We start from the raw sequence: 25,587 nt of genomic DNA on the forward strand, positions 1-25,587 counted from the left end.
GGGGTCCGAGGAACTTTGGGTCTAGGGAGTCCTTCTCGGACAGGCCCGCGCAACAACCTTGAGAGGTTGACTGACTGCCTTACTCTGGAGGCAGTTGGGGGAAGATTATCATTGCACCCGGCGGCATGTGAGTCCATAAATGCAGATTGTTGGGTGCTACAAATGCTATCCAGAGGTTACACCATCCCGTTTGTTGCCCCTCCAATCAGACCAAAGCGCCTCTCAGATGTCCCACCTGCTCAAAGGGAGACAGCAGTGCTAGAAGTTTCCAAGCTGCTTCAAAAACAAGCTATTGAACCGGTCCCCCCCCCCCCCGATCAGTCCGGGTTAGGCATTTACTCCAGGTTCTTTTTAGTGCCAAAAAAGATGGGGGACCTCAGACCCAGTTTGGACCTGTCGGCCTTAAACCTGGCTGTCACCAAACAGAAATTCCAAATGGTCTCCCTGCAGTCGATTCTACCTTATCTTCGAGAATGTGACTGGATATGCTCAATAGATCTCCAGGACACTTACCACCATATCAAGATACACAGAAACTCCAGGAGATTCCTTCGCTTCCATCTGGGAGCCAGTCATTTCCAGGTCCGTGCCCTACCCTTCGTTCTCACCACAGCCCCCAGGGTGTTCACCAAGGTAATGGCAGTAGTAGTGGCTCACCTGAGGCTTCAGGGGATTCAAGTATTCCTTTACCTAGACGATTGGCTCCTCGCTGCTTCCACCAAGCATCTTCTTTGCCAAGCCAGGGATTTCTTCCTACATCTTGCAGCCTTTTTAGGGATTATGGTCAACGTTCCCAAGTCACTTTTGAATCCTGTACAGATATTGGATTTTATCGGGGCAGGGCTGGACACCCTTCACTTGAAAGTCTTGCTAACTACAGACAGGGTCCAGAGTCTAAGGTCTCATGTATCACTGATTCTTGGCCCCAGGTTGCCGAAGATGGCGGATGTTCTCAGAGTCTTGGGCTCTATGGCTGCCGCAGTTTCTCTCCTCCCCTGCTCGTGTCTTCACATGTGTGTTCTACAATGGACTCTAGCTGTACAGTGGTCTTGGCTGAATCTCCCCATGGAATACCCAATTCATATCAGCAAAACCTGCAGGGCGTCACTTCTCTGGTGGGTCCAGTCTCCGGAGATTGTAGTGGGATGCCCCTTTGTTCCATCCACAGCCCAAGCCTTAGTGACCACGGACGCCTCCCATCTAGGGTGGGGGGGGGCATTATCTGGGAAGGACGGTCCAAGGCACATGGTCCCAGATCGAGACCAGATTGAACATCAATGTACTGGATATGAGAATAGTGCTTTTAGCGTTGCAGGCCTTCCACACTGTTCTTCCTCTAGGAACTATTGCAATTCAGTCAGACAAACATGTCTGTTGTCTGGTACATCAACAAACAGGGAGGAAACGGATCTTACCCCCTGTGTCGTGAGGCCATGAGAGTTTGTGAGTGGGCGATCTCCATCATTCGGTTTCTGATTGCAATGCACATCCCAGGACACTCCATTTTAGCGGACAAATTGAGTTGGGCTATTCTGATGCCATACAAGTGGTCTCTGAAGCAGTCAATAGCGGAGGAGATCTTCCTTGTGTGAGGTCAACGTTGCTGTGATCTCTTCACATCTCCTTCCAGTGCAAAGTGCAGCGAGTTCGTCACTCTGATCCCTCACCAGGGGAACCCCCCCAGAGATGCACTAGTCCATGCTTGGCCTCCTGGGCTTTTGTATGCTTATCCCCCATTACCACTCATTCCAAAGTTTCTTCAGAAGACTTGTCAACTGGGGTGCAAGGCAATCCTCATTGCCCCTTTCTGGCCTCTTTAGGTTTGGTTCCTCTTCCTTTGGTCTCATGTTCTAGTTCCTCCTTGGATTCTAGATCCCTGCCCGGATCTCATTTCTCATCCTTCGGGCATTTGTTCGCCTAACCTGGACAGCCTCAAGCCGACAGCTTGGTTGCTCCAGTTCCCTTAATTGCCAGGACTCCCGGTCTTTCGTCTTCAGTAAAAACTATTCTGGTGGTGGCTCACAAGTCTTCCACCAGGAAGAGTTACCTCAGTAAATGGAAACTATTTGGGCATCTCAGAGAAAGCTGGATCCTTTTACTGCCCCTGTATCCTCGGTTCTGGATTTTTTAGCCAGCATTTTTCAACAAGGGGCCAGTTCTTCCACTGTGAAAGTGCAACTGGCAGCTAATTCAAATTTCATGTTGGTGAGAACACGAATGCCCTGGCCTCTTCCAGGTTGTGTAAGGCTTGTCTTAAAGGCACTTTTTGTTTACACCCTCCAGTTAAGAATCCTGTTCCTCTTTGGGACCTTACTTTGATTCTTCAGGCCTTGGTTGCTCCCCCCTTTGAACCTGCAGCTTCAGTGGATTTTAAGTTTCTATCCTGGAAGACAGCCTTCTTAGTGGCCATCACTTTGGCTAGGAGGGTTTCTGAGCTTCAGGCCTTGTCTGCTGTGCCCCCTTATTTGATCTTCCATAAGGACAGGGTTTCTCTCTGCATGAACCCTTTTTTCTTACCAAAAGTGGCATCTGAATCAAACATTAATCAAACAATTAATTTGCCTGTTTTCTTCCCAAATTTTCAAAACAAAGGTGAATATAAACTGCATTTACTAGATGTTCTTAGACAACTTCATTTTTATTTGCACAGAACAAAGCCCTTCCGGAAGTCTGACCAGTTGTTTGTGTCCTTTTCTAAGCCCTTTTTGGGTAAGGCCATCTCCAAAGTTTCTTTAGCTAGATGGATTACTCTATGTATTTTGCAGATTTACAAAGGCAAGGGATTGCCTCCACCTGGTCCTATTAAAGTTCACTCAACCAACGTCTGCTGCTTTCTGGTCTAGGGTGTCATTGGATGACATTTGTGCGGCGGCAGCTTGGGCTAAGTCGCATACCTTCATTTCTCATTATAAGTTGGATTTAATCTCTATTGGGGGAGCATATTTTGGCTCTGCGGTGCTCCGGAATATCCTTCCATGAAGGCCTCCCAGGGGCGTGAGTAGCTGAGGACTCTGTCCCACAGGTTGAAGATAAAATGAAGTTAACTAATTCAGATGAAATTCTGTACTGACGATAACTTCCCATCTGAATAGTTATACTTTATTTTTCTTCAACCATCCCACCCTCCTTCCCCCAAACCTTCTCATGTTATGAGCATGTTATGGTCTCTTTCTAGTTTGAGTTGCTGGTTAGTTTGGTTTGCAGAAAATTCGATCTGAGGGAAGGCAGTAGATGGTGGTGTATTATCGGTCAGGGGGATGAGCTTGGAGCTCGGAATAGATGCTTGTAAAGTTGCAAGTTGCCGGCACAGATCTGATATGGATCCGAATCTCCACAGGTTGAAGAAAAATGAAGTATAACTACTTCGATGGAACGTTATGGTGAGTACATAACTTCTTTTTTTCTCATTTCTAGTCTAACAGAACTTCCCCATTTCTTTTCACTCCATTGGGTCAGTCTTTGGTGAAGACATAATGCTTGCACAGTTTGAATATGAGCTTCCAAAAACGAACACCTCGACTATCCAGTATATTAGCAACAAATTCTGCCACTGCATTACCCACACCCCCAAAAATGAACACCACTGTAGTACTTTGGAAAACGTGAAATGTCTCTCAGTAAAGTCAAGAGACAAACCTTTGCTGGGTTCACAGTTGTTAAAAACTCCTTCATGAACAGACACTTCCACCTTTAACATCTAAACTAAGCAGAAAAATCCCATCCTACAATCTCAGTGGTACCAGACACTTAAGCACCCTGTACTCCAAAACAAAATATGGACTCTATAGACCATTCCTTATCCATTCTAGGCCATAAATTTTGGGATTCTCTTCCCTCTCATGTCAAAAAAACTCCACCTCTTGTTCCACAGTCTATGTCCTCCAAAAAGCTCATCTTATACAGAAAGCTAAATGCAGCTGCAGTCTCTCTGTCTACAAAACCTAATCCCGTTTATGCTACCTCCAGTTGCTGTCACTTACCCTGTGCTCTGCCCCTCCCATTACTAATCACATCACATACACACATTTATTTCTCCTTCAGCAGTTACCACCTATTCTGACAAACCGATACTTGACCGAGTTTCCAATCATAGTATTTATAAATACTTTACATATTTTCTGTACATATGTATCTGCTGGCTGGAAATCCTTATTTATACTCATTTCATCTCTGCTTGTTACTTGTCCTTTCTTCCTTTCTTGTTGTATATAATATGTATAATTGCATGCTATCACTTATCAACAATGTTTCTTCTCTGCATGTTATTGTATACAGTGTTTATTCATTACTCAATTTTGTATTTTACCACTCTGTTTAATTGTATGCATCTCAAATGTATATGTTTGACTGAAATTGCTCAGTATTCATCAGTGATATTCCCTGATTAACAAATTCCATAAATAAATAAATAAAACAGTGTGACTTAAAAAGTAACTTATTGTTAGCCTTACTGAGTAAAAGCAATTAATTATTTGCTCTGATCACCTGGTACTTTGAATATAAAAAACATTCATTTTACAAAGTAGTGGACTGGTGTTCAGCATTTTATCTCTTATTAGTCTGTTATTCTTAAAAATACTTTATTCATAATTTCATAGGATGATACTAGGCTATTGGCCCGGAGGCCCTTATAAACCTAGCCTAGAATTTCACCCATGTTCCCACAAAGTCAGCACCTGTTTTCCCTGTCCAGCAGGGATACAGGTGGGATCCCAGGGGTATATTTTCTGTTTCTCATCCAGTCGTCCAGGTTCCTGTTAAAGATAGCTAGAGAGATACTCTGCTTGACATGGAGAGGAAGTCTATTCCACAGATGGAGGATTCATTGGGACACAAATCTTTCCCGCTAACAAATTCTATTAATGTCACAGACCAGGTTGAGACCTTCATGCGGGTTGCAGGAGTTGAGTTTGACTTATGGATATGCAGCAACTCCATCAAGGCTGAGTCTGAGACAGCCTTGTATGCCAGACAGTTTTCCTTTAGCAGTCTGTACGAGACTGAGTAGAGGGACAGGGCTTTTAGCCTATCTGTACAGGATAGGTGTTTGAGACCCTGGATTTCCTGGTCAGGAGCCTCTGTGGTCTCTCCAACTGCTACGTGTGCTTAACAAGGTACATGCCAAAGGGGACATTGTACTCCATAATGGGTCTGATAAGGGAGGAGTACAAGGATGTCATTAAATCTGTTTTGTTGCATTTGGTTCATGTTACAGTTCAGACTTACTACTTAAGACCATGTAACACTTTCTCTACCCTATATTAAATAGCTTATTATTGATATGACCGTTACCTGTTATTACCCTTTAACTTAAATCAGCTTGTTTGCCTTCAGACCACTGAATAATTTAACTAACTTTGTGTTCTTTGAAATTAATGCCATCAAGTATTTATAACCACAAGAGAAATGTGCTAGCAAGAGCTCAGTGCTCTGTTCTTTTGTCTTTTGGGCTGCTTTACTAAATAGCCTTCTTTCTTACTATTTCAAGAGACTTGAACTCTGGCCAAAGAATTCCCCCATCCAAAACCTAGCAAAAAATGTTTGTGTCCTTGCTCAGTGTATAGTCAATTCCATATTTATAACTAGGGCAATAATTTAGATGTGTACTGTAAACAGTTACAATTTAGTTCAGAAGAACCCATTCTGATAACTCATCCTGAGCAACCTCTGCAATTGTTCAATACTGTTATATGTTACTTGAAAGTTTTATGTTGTAACCATTTTCCCCATTAACGTTATTTATTCATTTAGATTTCTGTTAAAAATCAGAAGTTTGCTGAAACATGTATATATGTATGCATGCATGCATGCATGCACACACGTTTTGTGGCCCACCTACATTGCAGGTCCAAAGAGAAAAGTTCCGTAAGACAACTGGAGCATAGAAACCTGGTATTAGTAACACAGACACATACTAGCAAAAAAAAATCAGGAGAATATGTAGTAATCAAAAGCAGGGAGGTGGAACATAAAATCATGCAAAAATAATAAAAGTATAGTAAACTAAATAAAAGTAGCTCTCTACCTCTCTACCATTATATTGACATAAGCAGTGTCAGTGCCCAAGAGGTAACACACTCAACGTTTGGTGCAGGATGACTTTTTTTTATTTTTTTTTTATTTTTCACATTTGTTAACCAGGAAAGTCCAACATGGAATGAAGCCAATTTTCAGTGGAGGCCCATGGAGAAATGCTCCAGACGCATATCTTTGTAATGTAGGAGGAAACCGGAGCACACAGAGGAAACCCACATGAACACAGGAAGGACATGCAGACTCCTCATAGAAGGCAACCTCTTACTGTGAGGCGACAATGCTACTGCTGCACCACTGCGCCGTTCTGGCTAGAAGGTTGTGGTTTCTGTTTCTACGCCAGATGATTGGATTACTGACATTGCAGTGTGGCATTGGGGGGGTGCTGCACTCCTGGGTGTGTCATCTTTTGGATGAGACATTAAACCAAGGTCCCTTATGCTTGAGTTGGTGGTAGCTCCGGTGAATGTAAAAGGTCCCACAGCACCTGTTGAAAAAAGTAGAGGCACATTTCCTGATGCTATAACCAAATTTCTTCAAGTAGTATAAATGCCACCTATGATCTCTCCTGACATGAGGCCACTAGCCTAATGAGACTAACCCAGTCAACAAAGTAAAAGTTAATCGTTATATGAAATAATGAATGTGAATGAGCTTATTCCATGCTTTCAAATGTGCGTGTGTGTGGTGTGTGTGTGTATACATACATATATATGTAGCTAAATATATGGATTATTCACTTTACAATCTCAAAATACTGAAATCCTGAATTTCAGTATCTCGACACGAAAGTACCGAAATCACAAAATCACGAAACCCCATAAAACCAAACATCACAATACTGAAACTTCAGAATATCGAACTTTCAGTATGTGATATTCTGATTTAAAGTTTAAAATACACCCTCCACCACACAAGCAAACACACATACACCTTCCTCCCCACACTACAACAACCAAAAACAATTGTAGACTTCACACCTAAGGTCCGGGTTCAAAACAGGATCCAACAGCAAAGACAATGATCTGGACCACCAAGCTGATAAAATCAATATTTAATAAAACAAAACAGTGCAGTAGGTGAGGGCTTTCAGGTTAAAAAAAAAACCTTTTTCAGACAACAGGTTCTTGGTTAATGGGATCTTACAACAGGTTCAAGTTAATGGGATCTTAAAACAAGTAGGAAAATTGTGCTTATTTGCATAGTTAACTATAATACTACATATCTGTCAGCCTCATGTAAGGTTTCACCTGATGCCACTCAGCTCTGGAGATATGTGTATATGGAAATAATGTATGTCTTCATAATTACTAGCAAACAATAGCGATAGTTTAGTATAGTGTACCAAATATGGACAGTTACAATGTTTTTTTTCTGTCACCTATCATCATATTTCATACTTCTTTTTCTTTCTGCTGTTCCCATTAGCGGTTTCGCCACAGCGGATCATCTGTTTCATTTCTTCGTGTCCTCTGCATTTTGCTTTGTCAAACCAGCCACCTGCATGTTTTCTCTCACCACAACCATAAATGGTATCTTAGGCCCTCCTCTTTTCCTCTTACCTGGCAGCTCCATCCTTAGCATCCTTCTCCTAATATACCCAGCATCCCTCCTCAGCACATGTCCAAGCCAATGCAATCTCACCTGTCTGGCTTTGTCTCCAAACCGTCCAACCTGAGCTGACCCTCTAATATACTCATTTCTAATTCTGTCCATCCTTGCACACCCAGTGCAAATCTTAACATCTTTAACTCTGCCACCTCTAGCTCTGACTCCTGTCTTTTCATCAGTGCTGCCATCTCCAACCCATATAACATAGCTGGTCTCACTACCATCTTGTAGACCTTCCCATTCACTCTTACTGGAACCCTGTCTGTGACAAATCACTCTTGACACTCTTCCCCAACCACTTCAACCTGCCTGTACTCTGTTCTTCACTTCTCTTCCACACGCACCAGTACTCTGAACTGTTGATTGCAAGTATTTAAACTCATCCACCTTCCCCAACTCTACTCCCTGCATCCTAACCATTGCTCTGTCCTCCCTCTCATTTACACACATATTCTGTGTTAGTCCTGCTGACCTTCATTCCTCTCCTCTCCAGAGCATATCTCCACCTCTCCAGGGTCTCCTTAACCTGTTCCCTACTCTCACTACAAATCATCTGCAAACATCATAGTCCACGGGGACTCCTGTCTGATGACATCTGTCAACCTGTGCATCACCATTGCAAATAAGAAAGGGCTCAAAGCTGATTCTTGATGTAATTCCACCTCCACCTTGAACGCATCCATCGCTAAGACTTCATCACTGTAATAATGGCCTTATACATATCCTGTACCACTCTTGCATACATCTCTGCCACTCCCGACTTCCTCATACAATACCACAGCTCTTCTCTAGGCACCCTGTCATATGCCTTATCTAAGTCCACAAAGACACAATGCAACTCCTTCTGACCTCCTCTATATTTCTCTATCAACACCATTAGAGAAAACACTGCATCTGTAGTCCTCTTTCCCAGCATGAAACCATGCTACTAAATAATCATCACCTCCCTTCTTAACCTAGAACTACTCTTTCCCATAACCTCATGCTGTGGCTGATCAATTTTAACCCCATTGTAGTTACTACAGCTCTGCACATCACCCTTATTCTTAAAAAACAGTACCAATATACTGCTCCACTCCTCAGGCATCCTCTCACCGTCCAAGATTCTGTTAAACAATCTGGTTAAAAACCCCACTGCCATCTCTCCTAAACACTTCCATGCTTCCGTAGCTGCCCTTACTTCCTCCTTGCTAATCTGTTTCACTTCCTGATTCACTATCACCACATCATCCAACCTTCTCTCTCTCATTCTCTTCGTTCATCAGCCCCTCAAAGTACTCTTTCCATCTGCTCAGTGCAGTCTCCTCGCTTGTGAGTATGGTTTTCCCTCATTATTATCATCCTAACCTGCTGCTCATCTTTCCCAGCTCAGTACCTCTGTATAGCCAGGTCCTTTTCTCTCTCCTTAGTCTCCAGCCTTTCACACAACTTGCCATACACCTTATCCTTTGCCTTCGCCGCCTCTCTTCATCATATGTCTCATCTCCTTGTATTCCTGTCTACTTTTTTCATATGTTTATACATATATCCTGTTTCACACTACACCTCTCAATAACATGTAGCACTCTCACTTTTGAATATTTGAACATAGACATACAAATCCTGAAGGAACAGTATGCTAAGAGTGTTTTGGAGGTGAAAAGAGTGTCGGACAGAGTGATGTTTATGAAGCTGGAAATTGATGGTGTAATGATGAATGTTGTTAGTGCATATGCTCCACAAGCTGGGTGTGCGATAGATGAGAGAAAAATTTTGGAGTGAGTTGGATGAAGTGGTGATGACTGTACCCAAGGGTGAGAGATTGGTGATTGGAGCAGATTTCAGTGGGCATGTTGGTGAAGGTAACAGAGGGGATGAAGAAGTGATGGGTAGGTATGGTGTTAAACAAAGGAATGCAGAAGGTCAGATGGTAGTGGATTTTGCGAAAAGGATGGACATGGCTGTGGAGAATATGTATTTTAACAAGAGGGAGGTGCATAGGGTGACATACAAGAGTAGAGGAAGATGCACACAGGTGGATTATATCTTATGTAGGAGGGCCAGTTTGAGGGAGATTGGACACTGTAAAGTGGTGATCGGGGAAAGTAAGGTTAGGCAGCACAGGATGGTGGTTTGTAGGATGACGGTGATCAAGAAGAGGAGGAGGCGTGTGAGGGCAGCACCAAGGATCAAATGGTGGAAATTGAAAAAGGGTAATTGTAAGGTGGAGTTCAGGGAAGAGTTAAGACAGGCACTGGATAGCAGTGAAGAGTTACCAAATAGCTGGGTAAGTACAGCAGAGTAGTAAGGGAGATGGCTAGAAAGGTGCTTGGTATGACATCTGGACAGAGGAAGGATGACAAGGGGACATGGTGGTGAAATGAGAAAGTACAAGAGAGTATACAGAGAAAGAGGTTGGCAAAGAAGAAGTGAGTTTGTCAGAGAGATGAAGAAAGTAGACAGGAGTATAAGGAGATGAGGTGCATGGCAAAGAGAGGTGGCGAAGGCTAAGGATAATGCATATGAAGAGTTGTATGAAAGGTTGGACACTAAGGAGGGAGAAAAGTACCTGTACCTATTGGCTAGACAGAGGGACCGAGCTAGGAAAGATGTGTAGCAGGTAAAGGTGATAAAGGATAATGAGGGAAGCATACTCACAAGTGAGGAGTGTGTTGAGCAGATGGAAGAAGTACTTTGAGGGGTTGATGAATGATGAGAATGAGAGGGAGAAAAGGTTGGATGATGTGGGGATAGTGAATCATGAGGTGCAATGGATTAGCAAGGAGAAGTAACGATAGCTATAAAGAGGATGAAGAATGGAAAGGCTGTTGGTCCAGATGACATACCTGTGGAAGCATGGAGGTGTTTAGGTGAAATGGCAGTAGAGTTTTTAACAAAATTGTTTAATGAAATCTTGGAAAGTGAGAGGATACCTGAGGAATGGAGAAAAAGTGTTTTGGTACCGATTTTTAAGAATAAGGGTGATGTACAGAGCTGTAGTAACTACAGAGGGATTAAATTGATCAGTCACAGCATGAAGTTATGGGAAAGAGTTGTGGAAGCTAGGTTAAGAAGGGACATGATGATTAGTGATCAGCAGTATGGTTTCATGCCAGGAAAGAGCACTACAGATGCGATGTTTGCTCGGAGAGTGTTGATGGAGAAGTACAGAGAAGGTCAGAAGGAGTTGCATTGTGTTTTTGTAGACTTAGAGAAAGCATATGACAGGGTGCCTAGAGAGGAGTTGTGGTATTGTATGAGGAAGTCAGGAGTGTCAGAGAAGTATGTAAGAGTGGTACAGGATATGTACGAGGGTAGTGTGACAGCAGTGAGGTCTGCGGTGGGACTGACGGATGCGTTTAAGGTGGAGGTGGGATTACATCAAGGATCAGCTCTGAGCCCTTTCTTATTTGCAATGGTGATGGACAGGTTGACAGACGAGATCAGACAGGAGTCCCGTGGACTATAATGTTTGAAGATGACATTGTGATCTGTAGTGAGAGTAGGGAACAGGTGGAGGAGACCCTGGAGAGATGGAGTTATGCTGTAGAGAGAAGAGGAATGAAGGTCAGCAGGACTAAGACAGGATATATGTGTGTGAATGAGAGGGAGGATAGAGGAATGGTGAGGATGCAAGGAGTAGAGGTGGCGAAGGTGGATGAGTTTAAATACTTGGGATCACTAGTTCAGAGTAATGGTGAGTGTGGAAGAGAGGTGAAAATGAGTACTGGCAGGATGGAGTGGGTGGAGAAGTGCGTCAGGAGTGTTATGTGACAGACGAGTACCAGTAAGAGTGAAAGGGAAGGTCTACAAGAGGGTAGTGAGACCAGCTATGTTATATGGGTTGAAGACAGTGGCATTGACAAAAAAGCAGGAGTTCGAGCTGGAAGTGGCAGAGTTAAAGATGTTAAGATTTGCACGGAGTGTGACGAGGGTTGACAGGATTAGGAATGAGTATATTAAAGGGTCAGCCCAGATTGGAAGGTTTGGAGACAAAGCTAGAGAGGCAAGATTGCACTGGTTTGGACATGTGCTGAGGAGGGATGCTGGGTATATTGGGAAAAGGATGCTAAGGATGGAGCTGGCAGGTAAGAGGAAAAGAGGAAGGCCTAAGATAAGGTTTATGGATGTGGTGAGAGAGGACATGCAGGTGGCTGGTGTGACAGAGCAAGATGCAGAGGATAGGAAGAAATGTAAACAGATGATCTGCTGTGGTGACCCCTAACAGGAACAGCCGAAAGAAGATGATGATGAGACATACAGATATGAATAATCAGATGAAGCTATGGTCTGCATCTCCATTTTGCAGTGTGGGGTATTCCACAGTCATAGTGTCATTTTTTTACACATACCTTGACCATTTTGTGCTTTTTTTTATTCTTATGCCACTTAATGAGGGTAACATCAATAAAGTAGGGATGTCATAAGGATGTATAAGTGTTAAATGGAAGTATACAGAAGGTGCTGTAGACATGGATGGCTTAATGTGTGTAAGATGCAGTTCTTGTTTAATTGTTATGAAGTAATGCACTTCTGCACCTTTGCCTGGTAGAACTGATTTGTGCACCATTTTTATGCTTGAACTTGCATTACTCTGAGTATTCATGTGTGTATGTTGTGAAATACAATTGAATTAGGCACTAGACATTTTGTACCTTGGTTCTCTAATTTCCATGGTGCTGTTAACATTTAGGAAACCCATTTCACTCCATTCTAACAAAAATATTGGTTTATTTTACTCTCTACCATAAGCACTTGTTTTAGTTATTGCCTTCATAAATTAATCAAACTATGGGTGACCCAAACTAACAAGAAGGTGTCCTTGGGTCATAAATATACAACTTTCCCAGTCTGCAAATGACCGGCTTATCTTAGAGTTAAACAACACAAAAACTGAAACAACTACCTCCTTCAAGCACCTTGGGATTTGGCTACAAAAAAAATAAATAAATAAAAATGTAAGCTCAATGCCCTCATTGGAAAAAAGGCTAGAAATAAAATCAATATCTTAGTACCCTAGCTAGGACAGCCCCAGCCAAGGAGCAATACTGCCACCAAATGTGACATGGACACAGTTACCACTCCACCAAACGTGAGGTACCTGTGGCACCATTTCCACCCAGAGCAAAGACTGAGGTGATTACCAGTCTCTTTATGGGATCTGGTGATAAAGGGAAGGTTGCACTGACGTATCAAGAAAATGCCACCTGCCACCAAGAGCACAGAGGAAATGTGGACTGCTGTCCTGGGTATGGGTCTTTAACCTCCACACCCAAATTAGAGTGCACATTGTTCACACTCATTTCTCTGTGAATCAGTGTCTCCCGGAGCCCCTTTATCCACAGTAACTGCCATTCAAACAAAATATATTTTCTCACACATGCACACAATTTCCAGGGAAGGGTGGCAGAATTCACCTGTTCTCCACCGCTTTCCTCCTGACGCTGATAGTACTGGATCTATATTGAATCTCCGAACGCTTAGAAAAGCAAATGCTGATTCATCGACCCCATGTAAGGGAAAGCTTACAATCTCGAACACTCAGAACAGCAATTTTTTTACCCAGGTAAAAAAATCTCTGTTAAGAGAAACACACAGACAACACACGCACACCACAATCTATTTCTAATGTGGGGGGCTGTGCCCCCCAAACCCCCCCTACTTAAATATACTAACATTGAGACCGAACTACAGTAACGAAGAAGGCAAAATACCGAAGGCGGCCAAGCAATTTCTTTTTCAGGGAAAGAATTCGCTTATATGCCACTTCGGTATTTAGCCATTTTGCGCTATAAAGTTCGATCAAGACATTCGAGAGAATGCATCTTTGATCAGCTAATAGGGAATCGTAGGACTGCTACCTCCCTGATGGATGCCTGTTCTTATTTCATCAATTAATATCTCCTTCACTGATAGTTATCCAAAGCAGTCTTAAATGCAGGTGCCATGCAGTTTGTATTGCCTCACAGTGTAAATATTAGCTACTGTTGTCTCAGCTAAGTAACAGTGTTTAAATGCACTTGGAATAAATAAATAAATACCAAGAAAAAGAACTTAATGGCAAATACATTAATTTTGCTTAAATAATGAATGTTATAGTACATATACAGTGTAAAATTAAAAAAGTAGGTTTGCAGACAAGGAAAATCAAAATAAAATGCAGTAAACATAGGATGCGTATAAAAAAAATAATCTAAGTTCCCTGGCTGGCTGCTACAAGAATACTGTCCATGGCATAGCTAGCTACTCACGGACAAGATAATTCAACAGGAAAGGTTCAGCAGTTACAGATTCAGTATTTTTTTTTTCTTCAGTAAACACCATTATAGAAATAAAGTCCTTTGCAAGTTCCAGTACCTTCTGACATCATTGTTGCTACACGTGCAGGTCATAAACTTACTACCCCCACACCCAATACAATATTCAAGAGTTTGTCAAAGTACCTCCATATCTCTCTTTTCAACCAGATCTGTTTTGGTCTTAAATACTTGGCAGTAGCCATTACATTCCAAAGCTGTTTTATCCTGGTCTGTTATATGAAAAAGATGGTGGTGTCCTGTCTCAAGATCAACACATTCTCTCTCCCTCCCTCCCTCTCTCTTTTTTGCCATCAGGGCAAACCAAAGTGTCTCCCTTTGTTTTCCATGGTAACATACATTGCAGATAGTTGTGACAGAAATGGGAAGAAAAAAAACACACACATGAAAAAGAATAAATTTTATTTCATGCAGCCTGACATCAGCATATTTAACATTCTGTTTTTGCCTGTCATTACCTCAGGTTTCACACATTCATTGTGGCAACTTCCAAAAAAAAGTAACATTCTACAAACATCACCAATAAATATGAGGTTTCATGGCAAACATCTTCTGTGGAGCATTACTTTTGAAAGCCTTTCAAAAGTAAAGTGGCAAAAAACGATAACTAATCTCTTATATGGACCTCAGCTCCTTAAACTTCTACATCTCAAAACATTCTCACTATTGGCATCCAAACTGCCTGAAAAAACATCCTCCTGTGACCTTAGAGGCTCAAAAAACTCACACACACTGTAAACTACCCCAACTAAATTGCATTGTACCAAACACGCCTTCTCCACTATAGCTTCTACACCTAAAAGATTACTTCTTTTATCCTAAATTCAGACTTCAGTTAAAAAAATACCTCTTCAAGGAGAACCAGTACTCCTGCCACCAAGAGGGTCATATCACTTAACCACTCTTTCTTCCTTCTCTTCCACTTAACATCCCCATGTTACATGCCTGTGGAATAGCAATGTAAGTTGCATCTGTAAAGTGTACAGCCTTCATGTAAGTACTGTACAGGCTGCTGAGTGATTGTAAAAAAATATTTTGTTTTATATATTTTTGCTTTCTTGCTTTGTAATACCTAGATTGTTGCTCCTCTAAACTTTTTCACATTTCAGTAACTTTGGATCTCTGTCAACATTTAACTCATGATCTCTCTCTCTCTTATTATGATTCCTGTTCACACTCTTCCTCAAGTGGCCTACCCTAACCACTTCCTTCTTCACTGCAGGTCCCCCTGTTATATTCTTAATAGGCTTCTTGAGGTCTCCATAAGAGTGCCTTGAAAGTAGCCATGATTACTGGAAATTTGCAGAATAACACATTGTGCTTCCCAAAGTATTATATTGTATGTCTGAGCTAGAGGTTTGTGTAGGGTTGTGGAAACCTTTCTTCTTCCTTTGATGTTTAAGCAGTTAAAGAGTGTCATAAAATAGGGACAGGTATATGTATCATAGGTTAGTACTAGGCTGTCTACCCTTGTGGGCCATTGTAAGGCTAGTCAAATTTCTAATCCCAAAAGTAATAAACCCTGTACCTTGTGCATTTGAGATAAAATCAGTATGACTAATACTGTCAGAATTTAATTTGAGACTATTTTTTTCTTTTCATTTAAGATAATGTTTGATTTCTTCTCATTTAATTTTGCATTTATCATTATGTTTGGTGGTCATTTTATAATTGAAATAAGGCACTCAGAGGTACAGCCTATATTGTCTAGTAGAGTGCACCCCTGTTGCTAAACAGTAAACACACTCAGTGCAAGTGTTTAGTGTCTTATTATGCCACTGGGATATGCTATTAGCAGACAGTAAACCACACATTGCTGTGTAGATGATCGTGTTCACTGACCTAGCTCTAACTATTAAACCATTGTGTTACAAGGAGCTTGTCAGTATGATGTAAACTACAGGTTCACATGGTGTGGCAATGCACACTAAACATTTTTTTGTGCAGTATACAACTATATATAATGTTGAATGATCAGAATGCACATTTCAGCTGCTTCTCCCTTGAGTCTTGATTTTTCTGCCTGTGCCACAGCCACAGTTATTTCTTGTTTTTCTGTGTTGCAGTTCATACTTATCAGGCCATTATGATGATGTTGGCATTTGGACTGCACCTGTAAAGAGATGTGGATTTTGCTGAATTCTGCTTTATTTTTAAATATCTGTGTAGTTTTTTAAATTGCTAAAGCTGTTTTGTGTTGTGATGATGTGTTTGGTTATGCATCACATTGATAGTTACATGATTATCCCTGAAAATGCATTAAACTTTCAATAAAACATCCTGTTTAGATATGCTTTTGAGTGTCTTGGTCTCTTATGTTTTGGTGAAAACTTAATATTAAGGCATTTCTTTACCAGCCATGTTAAAAAAAAAAAAAAACAGTTTTTTTTTTGCTCCGTAGTTGGCGGTGGTGGTGATTGCGGGGGGGGGGGGGGTATTCAAATGAGGGCCTCGCCCAGGGCTCAAAATGGCCTTGCTACTCCTCTGCATCTGGACTATATTATAGCACATCTAGTTTAATCTTGTTTGTAATTTCAGCTGTAATACTAGTCGAGTTGCTTAACTCAGGTTTTTCTTTATGCCTTATAGCCCCCCCCCCCCATTATTGTGGAGTTCTCATTAAATAAATTTAATGTAGCTTTTTATTCCATAACCGTAAATATGTATGCCAATATTATTTTACCTAAGAGTTCCTTATGTAACCACTTAAGCCAATCTATTTATAGTAGCCATACCTTTCTTACTTAATATTTCTTTTACAAATATTGCTGTAATTGCTGATAACAAATTTGTTTCTAGATGTTCTCCTTATCTTATTGTATTGCTAGCCTTTACACATTGGATGTATTTTAAGTTCAACTGGTGTTTACCCTTAAGTTGTACTGCTGCAACAATTGGTATTAATGCACGCACACACATGCACACACACAAATTTAAGCATGTGTGTGTGTGTGTGTGTGTGTGTGTCTGTGTGTGCGTGTATGTGTGCGTGTGTGTGTGTGTGTGTGTATGTGCATGTGTGTGTGCATGCGTGTGCGTGCATGGGTATGTGTTATATATTTTGCCTTCCAGTCTGTGTTTAATCTGTAATCACTATATTTCAAATATTGTTAGTACTCTCAAAGTGTCTGCAAAAAGCGCTTTGGTTTTCTCTCACTAAATATGTTTTTGGAACTGTTCTCCACGGGCCTCCACTGAAAAGGGGTTTTACATGACAGTCCGTTCAAGTAACCAAATTCAAATAATTATAAACTATTCAGTCTGCTATGCATTAATACTTGCTAGTAATATATTAAGTTGTGATTACTTCACCCTGTCTTTGTCTGAAAATGGTCAGCTGTGATCATTCACTACCCCGATTAACAAATAAATAGAAACAATCAAACATAAATAAAATGGTGTTCCTTGGCTTGAGCAATTTCTAAATATTTTAAAGTAGTCATTGCAGTAACTTTTAATTTTCCTGTAGTCTCTGAACAGTGCTAGATAGTGTCTTTGCAGCAGATATAATTTATTCCAGGTTAGCCCACTTTTGAAAAGCACCCCCCCCATTCTAAATGCAGCTAAAGCTTTCTAGTCCGTGTCCTCACATCCCCATTTGAACCAGCCATTTAAATCAACTGTAGTGCAAAATGCACTATAATAAGGGTGCAGATATTCTTCATAGCATGCAGCAGTTCCTCTTCTGTTTGCATAGCTATAAAAGCCACAGTCTTTCAGATCATTCAAGTGGCACATCAAAGTAAATCCATGAACCTTCTTTAACCTGTTTTATCATTCACATAAACAGTTAGAACAAATGGAGTGTATATTACATTATCAAACTTTTAAAAGTTCGAATGTCATATGGTCGAAGCCATATGATCGAACTTTTAAAAGTTCAAAAAGCTAAAAAAAAAAATAAACAGAAAAACCTACCTGACCATTTTAAGCAGAGGGGGGCAAGCTCCCCTGCACCCCAACACCCCCTGCCCTTTAAATATACCAACTTCATGATCACACTACAGTGCAGGAAAGGGAAATCTTCCCATTCCGCACTGTTCAGAGATCTCCGTTGAAACGTTCAAACTTTTAAAAGTTTGATCATATGGTGTCGACCATATGACATTCAAACTTTTAAAAGGTTGCCAACATAATGTACACCAGAACAAATGGCATAATGAAATCACTAACACCTTCTTTGTCCCTTAACTTTTGGAAACTACTTGTAATCTAAATGAAAAAGTAGGTTATGGTTGGCCCCTAGTCTGTGGATGTACCACTTTGTTGAGTAACAGTTTAACCCTTTCTTTTATAGGACTTAATTCTTTCATAGTCAGACCCATAGCCATGAACTCATTCCATAAACGCATTGCACAGTAACTGGTAAAACAGTCAGCAAAGTGAAATAATTTAAATTATTTTTTATTTATTATTTTACATTTGTTGACAAGGATGGTCTAACTGGATGCATGTCCATTTTCAGTAGAGTCCCGGGGAGATAAGCTCCAAGAAGTTACATTAGTACAACTATTCAGGTAAAGGTTATTATACAGATACAAACTTAAGGTTTCAACAGTTCAAAAACTTACACAGTTTAAACATAAATTTAGGTAACAAGTTATGGCACAGATACATTGTTAAAGTTTCAGCAATTGCAAAAAAAACAACTTGCACAGTTTGTACAGAATTTGTTGGAAGCATTAGATGAGGTATTTTACACTCTATTTACAAAAGACTTGGCTATACAAGTTAAATTAGCTGTACGATATGTCTTTGTAAAGGATAGGTAGTAGGTGGATGCTGACAAAGGTCAGAGCAGATATAAGGTCTATAGCAAGAGAGAGAAGGGAGCCAGATAGGATTAGTCTGGATTTGTACAGGGACATAACCAATGGGTTTTAAGATAGAGTTTCAGATTGTGCTTAAGTGTAAAAGAAGATAGTGATGTAAGTTCATAAGGGAGTTGGTTCCAGTTTTTTTCCTCCTACATTAGAGAACAAGGCATCTCCTGCCATGTTTTTAGATTTACATGTTGATACAAGTCGTTTATTAGATCTTAATGTTTTGAGGTTTTTATATTGGGTAATGAAGCTGGAAAGAATTGGGGTATTAGTGGGTTGGTAGAGGGTCTTGTGGGCAATGGTGAGTTGGTTATAGTGAATCTGATTCTGGAGTTCTAGCCAACCTAATTGTTTCAGGTTATAGCAGTGATGGGTCCTGAAAGGAGAAGCAATGGCAAATCTGGCAATGTTGTTATATGAGTTGGTCAGCTTGTTCAGGTTATATTTTGACAGGTTTGTATATATGGAAGAAGCATAGAGAATTGTGGAGATAAGGTGGGAATGGGCAACAGTGGTTCTAGCTAGTGGGGAGAGAAAGGGTTTAATCCTGTAAAGAGATCCTAGTTTCTTGTTAACAGTTGTTATGGTATTGTTGATGTGGATATCAAAGTCCAGGTTGTTATCAATAGTTACCCCTAAAAGTTTAGTTGTTGGATCAGGAGATATGAGTATGCCATTGTTGGATGAGATTGAGAAATTGAGTGGGAGTGACTTCCTGGTAGGAGTAAAGAGCAAGAGTTTTTTTTTTTTGGGGTTCAAGAGGAGGCAGCGTTGTAGAAACCAGTTCTCTATTATACTAAACATTTTTTGGGTTAGAGTCTGTAGTTGGGATTGAGATTTAGCTGAGCAGATTATTGTCGAATCATCTGCATATTGTATGCAGCTTGGGGAGTAGCTCGGTTTAGGTCATTGATAAATATTGAGAAAAGGAGGGGGGCTAATATGGAGCCCTGGGGAACACCTAAGGTAACAGGGAGATGGGATGATACATTGTTGTCCCATAAGGAGCCTGTTGTCTAAGTAGGACTGGAACCATTCAGTAGCCATTGTATCGAGAGAAAAGGATTTTAGTATATTAAGAAGTAGATCATGGTTGACCATGTCAAACGCTTTGGAAAGGTCGATGAAAAGTGCCGAAGAGAGAACGTTATTACGGTTAGAATTGAAGCAGTCGGTGAAGGATAAGAGAGCAATAGTTGTGCTATGGAAGGGTCTGAAGCCATGCTGACACTTAGCTAGAAGATTATTCTGAAGTAGATGGTCTAGTAACTGTCTATGGATGCACTTTTCCATTATTTTTGCCAAGGGGGAGAGTAGTGCTATGGTATGATAGAATATTCTATGGAATTTCCACCCTTGTGTAGGGGAATAATCTTGGGGGGATAAAAATGCATTCTCAGGAGAAGATACTTTCTTGTGTACAGCATGGTTTTATAAAGATAAAAAGCGAAGAGAGAGATTGAGTGTTGTATCCTTAGCAACTTGCCCTTGTGTCATCCTATGTTTTAGGCTTGGATCCTCCTCGAACAAATGGAAACTTCAGCAGAGAGCTTAAATAACTGTAACTGTAAACTAAGAGGTTACCACGACTGTGCAGAATTTGTAGATCAGCAGTAAACAGTTTGCTTTCTTTTCTTTATCGCAGGCTCGTTCTGGTTCCAGTGGAAAGGGGTGGACCAGTGACAGAGAGGAGCTGTGTGTCGAAGTCCTCCAAGTAACTAATAAGTAAGCATTTTGCACTTATGAATAAAAGATACAATTGGTATGTTAAAGAACACTGCAGCTAGTTATGTTTGGTTTTGGATTATGGCAGATTTGAGTAATTTGTACTGCTTTAGCTAACTTGTCTTCAACCAGTCTGGAATATTTACTATGCCCTGTATTTCTTTGAAGCTACATTAACAGACTGAATGACCATGGGAAGGCAGAAATGTGTACAGCTCACTTAATTTGGTCTGGCTGAACACATTCAAATACAGGTAGTATTTCAGAGTTAAGGTTATAAAGCACATATTGAAGACACTCCACAGATGGGGTGGGGTGTCTGCTTTTTTATGTATCTAGGAGGCTTTAGAAGAGTACCATTTAGTGAAGGAGCATTTCGTGACTGGGACTGTATAGGTGCAAAAAATTCAACCTGTTAAACCACAATTTGATTCACAGCCGTATAGTCATGCTACACAACATAAAAGATTTATCTTTAACCATGGAATTTAATTTTGATTTCTAGATAAACCATGGGTGTAGCTAGGCATACTCTTTAGAATCTATAGAGTACATTTTTTTTCTTTGCATTATTCAGAAATATTCTAGCTTTTTACAGGCGATACGTCTACAGCTGCTAAAGTAATGCCTCTAAAACAGGTGCATAATTTGCTTACAGCCAGAATTGTTAATTTAAAAAGGCAATATTTATTAATAGTTTGAGTGAAAAAAAACAGAAAATGATGTGTACATTTACTAACTGCAGGGGGGGGGGGTAAAATTTTGAAAGATATGTTTATTTTTTTAATTGCTGGATGGGTTGGGAGGGCAGTAAAAAGTGTTTGCGAGTACACAATGTAATTTTCTGGCTACACCCTTGAGATAAACATCCTTAAGTTCCAACACAGCATCTACAGCATCAAGTTCTTGAGGTAGTTCCCTAATCATACGAACCAATCAGCTACTCTAGTATAATAATTTTCATGAATTATTCATAAGGTGCACTTTCTGGTTCTGCACTTAAGTTTGTTGGCTAAGTGTGAGCATTCTTTCACTCACACTTTTGAATGGGAGCTTTCATTATTAATATACTGGGGAAGAGACCCCATGTAACAAAAATGAGTCTTCCATGTGAGGCTTACTACTCAAAGATGTTTTGCTGTCAGAATGTAAACAGACAAAGCCACAGTTGTGAGTTATTTATTTTCTTCTGCTTTATTTTATTTCTAAAAATTGTGTCCAGCTGTGTCTCTCATTGGCTTCTATATTGGAACCAACGAGAGTGAGTTTTCCTGGAGTGTCACACTTTGGAAGTCATACACTTCTTTGGATTGAGTTTTGCCATGTATTTCATTTTACGGCATTTTTGCTGTGAATCTTTTGGAACTCAAGTGTTTATTGTTTGGGTAATTGTCAGTTGCGGAACTGGAAATTGCCATCTGTGAAAATGGGGCTACCGCAACTGTGCTGCCATTTGGGAAGTTGTTCTCAGTTTTGCTCTGGAACTTTGGAACTCAAGTGTTGTGAATTGCTCGGCAGTAGTTGAAATGTACTGCAGTTTGGGAAGTTAGCTGTGGAATTGTGCCACTTGCTGTTGCACATACACACATGTGCAGAGATGCACAGAAACGCATATACTTTTCTGTGTGTGTATTTTTCTGTTTCCTTACCTGAACATTGAGAATTATGCTTGCCATTAGAGTTACCAGTGATGCTAGACATTAGAGTTTTGTAATTATTATTCAGAAAGTCTCTGCCCCATGGTTATGCCCCCACCCTTTTTGTATGTTAGACAAATGAGCATGTCTGATCAAGGAATTTACTGTGACTTGCACACGAGGCACGTGGAGATGGAGAGCGTTCAACTATATACCTTTGACTGCAGAAGGTTACTCATTATGAGCTTAGATTCCTAATTCTCTACACCAACTGCCAGACCTTCAATAATTTCTTAATTTCCTGTTAAATCACTGATGCTTACTGAAAGTTAATAATTCCAAACAGAGTTTCTTAGTTCTTATTGTTCAGAAAATGCATGCCCATGTAGCACATGTTCTGGTTACCTTTTTAAGTGAGTTAGAAGTTTCTGGCAGTTAAGGCTCGGAACTGATAACAAACTGCTTCCTGTAGTCAAAAGCACAGAGTTTCAATCTTTCTACCTGGATTGATCTACTTTGTGACTTTGGGCAAGTCACTCAGACAGTGCTCTTTGGTTTGCCCTGGAAAAGAACACTTTGTCCAATGGTTTGCCTGGTTAACAAATAGATAAGAGGAAATAATGGTACTTGTGTATTATCACAACCAGATTCTTCACAACTCACTATGAGTTCTGCATGGTAAAATGGTCAAACAGCATTATAGTAAGTACAAGTGCTGTAGTGTAATGGAGTGAGTTGGCTATTTGGTTGGTGGATGGTAGTGGATATACCACAGTCAAACATGTAAGGCCAACACCCTTTGGGATTTCTCCTTGTAACATCATGCAGGTTCATGGCCACTTGGCAGTAGCATGGATGTTTTGGGCTTTTGGTGGTTGAAAAAGACATCTTTTTGCCTCAGCACTGTGGAGTGACAGCAATTTCCCATTACATTTTTTGTATCTTCTGTACTGCTTAACAGTGAATTATTTTTGTACCACTTTAGTTTCTTTGCCAGCCTTGCACTCGGAACACTGCAGCGGCACGGTTGCTGAGCTTATTCATGTGCTCCCCACAGTAGGAGACCTGGCATTGCTGTCAGGGCTTGGAAAATGGCTGACTGCTTCTTCTACTTTGGTGGAAGTGTTACGGCAATCACTGTAAATTTACATTCAAAACATTTCTTTAGCTTTGCAGCTTCAGCTTCACATCAGTTGTATTCTGCTAGATAAGACTCAAGCCACAAAGAGAAAACACTGTTTTCTATCTATTTTGATAGCCATCGCAGTAACATTTACAGCACAGAAGAAACGGTCAACCAATTTCTTCCATCATTTTCCATTACACCTTGGAATATAATTAGTGTTATAAACAGTACATCCTAAAAAAAGGTGGATTTTGTTACCCAGAAAAAAGCGATAACTTGAAGGGCTGCCAGAAAACATAGTGACAGTCAGTCCTTTCCAATCTTGTTGCGATAATATGCAAGTACCACAATAATATGTAAAATTTGTCACTTTTTGGGCCCGTGTCTCACCATCATTTTTGCCTTTCTCCAGAATTCTCAGGCAAAAAGGCTGAGATCTATTTTGTTCTGTTCTGTTTGTTCCTTGCTACATTTGTGATTTTATGGTAAAATTGTTGTAGATTGCAGTCACTAAATACAGGCATATGAATTTAAGACTTTGTATCCTTCAGGGTATGCTTGTTAATGTGAAGCTTGTTGTTTCAGCAACTTTTTCAGAGTATATAAAAGAAATATTTAAAATCTATTCCTGATTTTTTTTTGTCTCTGACTCTTGAACTAAGAGGTTGAGAGGGCATAGGGGGGTGCAGTGGATTGTACTGCATAAACTTCTTGGTCATTTATATTTTAATCATTCAGTCTGACAAAGTTTGTATAACAATGCACTCAAAGACTGCATTGGCGATTATCTGCCTTACTGTACTGTGTGCATACAACAGTGTGTCTGTGCAAGAAATTCCAGACTGTAATAGATGGCATACAACAGTCTGTCTGTGGAAGAAATGACCGAGAATCGCTGTTAATTCCGGAAGCATTTAATTGTTAGTCACTAAATCTCGGATAGTTCATGGATCTAGTTTTGAGTAAATTGTTGTACTAATAATTTTAAGTTGTGCAGGGATTCATTAACTGCCTGTAAGCCAAGTTGAATTCCATCCTTTTCCAAATCGAGTTGGCCGCCTGTGGCTTAACCAATCAAATGAAACTCAAACACTAACAAACTAAAAAACTATAAAACTAAAATTGGAATCAAACTCGTGAAACAGTAAGACTTGCAGGGAACTTATTTACTGTATTGGAATGAATTCTGAATTTTATCTGAAGAAGTCTACTATTTGAGAGACGAAAGTACGTATGTATATTGTTTTATTTTGGTTTAAATAAATTGCTTTGCGAGTTTGATTTCCATTTTTAGTTTTATAGTTTTTTAATTTGTTAGTGTTTGGGTTTCGTTTGATTGGTGTGGCCACAGGCGGCCAACTCGATTTGGAAACAAGCAGTTAATGATTCCCTGTACAACTTAACATTATTAGTACAACAGCTTACTGAAAATAGGTCCTTGAACTATCCGAGGTTTAATGACCAACAATTAAATGCATCCAGAATTAACAGTGATTTTCGGTCATCTACATGTGAGGATTTAAAACCGGTACAATAGCTATTTTTACAACAAGCTCTGTGGAAGAAATCTCAGACTGCAATAAATGGCAGTCTGCTATGTCTGTTTGTTTATTTATTTAATTTATTTATTGCTTTTGTTTACTGGGATAGTCTGAGTACAAACTCTTTTCAGAGGAGACCCTTGCAGAAAAAAGCTCAAAGTTCCATTTAGTACAGTAGTAAAATACAGTAATAACATGTATAGTAGGAAAATAAAAATACACTCTAGTTAAAAAACGTAGTAAAAATGTCCAATAGTAAAATACAATAGTAAGCTGAACTATACTACAGAAATGTATAAGGAAAAAGATCTATATGTCATCATATGTTGCAGCAGAGAAGACATTGCAGTAGTAGTTGTAGAAGAAAAGAACAATATAGTGCAGACAGTTCAAAGTGTAGGGATGTTACAGTAGTAAGAAGACATTGATATAGATGTGTGAAGAAAGATGCTTTAAGGAGATAGTATGTTAGTGTAGAGATAGAAGAGTAGTGGGGTGATGTACTGAAAAGGAAGGCAGAAAGAGTGGAGTGAGTAATGAGTCTGGGATAGGGAGGTAGGGTGGAGGAGACGCAGAAAGTGAGAGCTAGGGGAAGAAGAAAACAGTTTTATCCAAATGCAGAACATCTGCAGAGCCATGAATCTTTTACCTGGTCTTTCAAGGTTTTGCTTGAAGGAACTTGTGTGGATGTTGTCTCTTAAAGGTAGTGGCAAGTTTTTTCATATTTAAGCAACATAGATGGAGTAAAATGAGTACCCTGTGGCAGGGCCAGCCCGTGCTATTAGACTGCCGGAC

General features: G+C 40.2%; 1 protein-coding gene across 4 annotated transcripts in view; it reads left to right on the forward strand.

Moving 5' to 3' along the window:
• Window positions 1-25,587, forward strand: part of LOC122816784 (interleukin-4 receptor subunit alpha-like) — a 635,553-nt gene that overhangs the window by 507,654 nt on the left and 102,312 nt on the right. For all 4 annotated transcript variants that reach the window (XM_044089808.1, XM_044089809.1, XM_044089806.1 and 1 more), the window contains exon 9: window positions 20,409-20,488. In XM_044089808.1, coding sequence (XP_043945743.1) covers window positions 20,409-20,488 — 80 coding nt within the window. The remainder of the gene's footprint in view (window positions 1-20,408; window positions 20,489-25,587) is intronic.

Source organism: Protopterus annectens, chromosome 12.part0 (genome assembly GCF_019279795.1).
Source record: "Protopterus annectens isolate FY-2018-M chromosome 12.part0, PAN1.0, whole genome shotgun sequence".
Classification (NCBI taxonomy): domain Eukaryota; kingdom Metazoa; phylum Chordata; order Ceratodontiformes; family Protopteridae; genus Protopterus; species Protopterus annectens.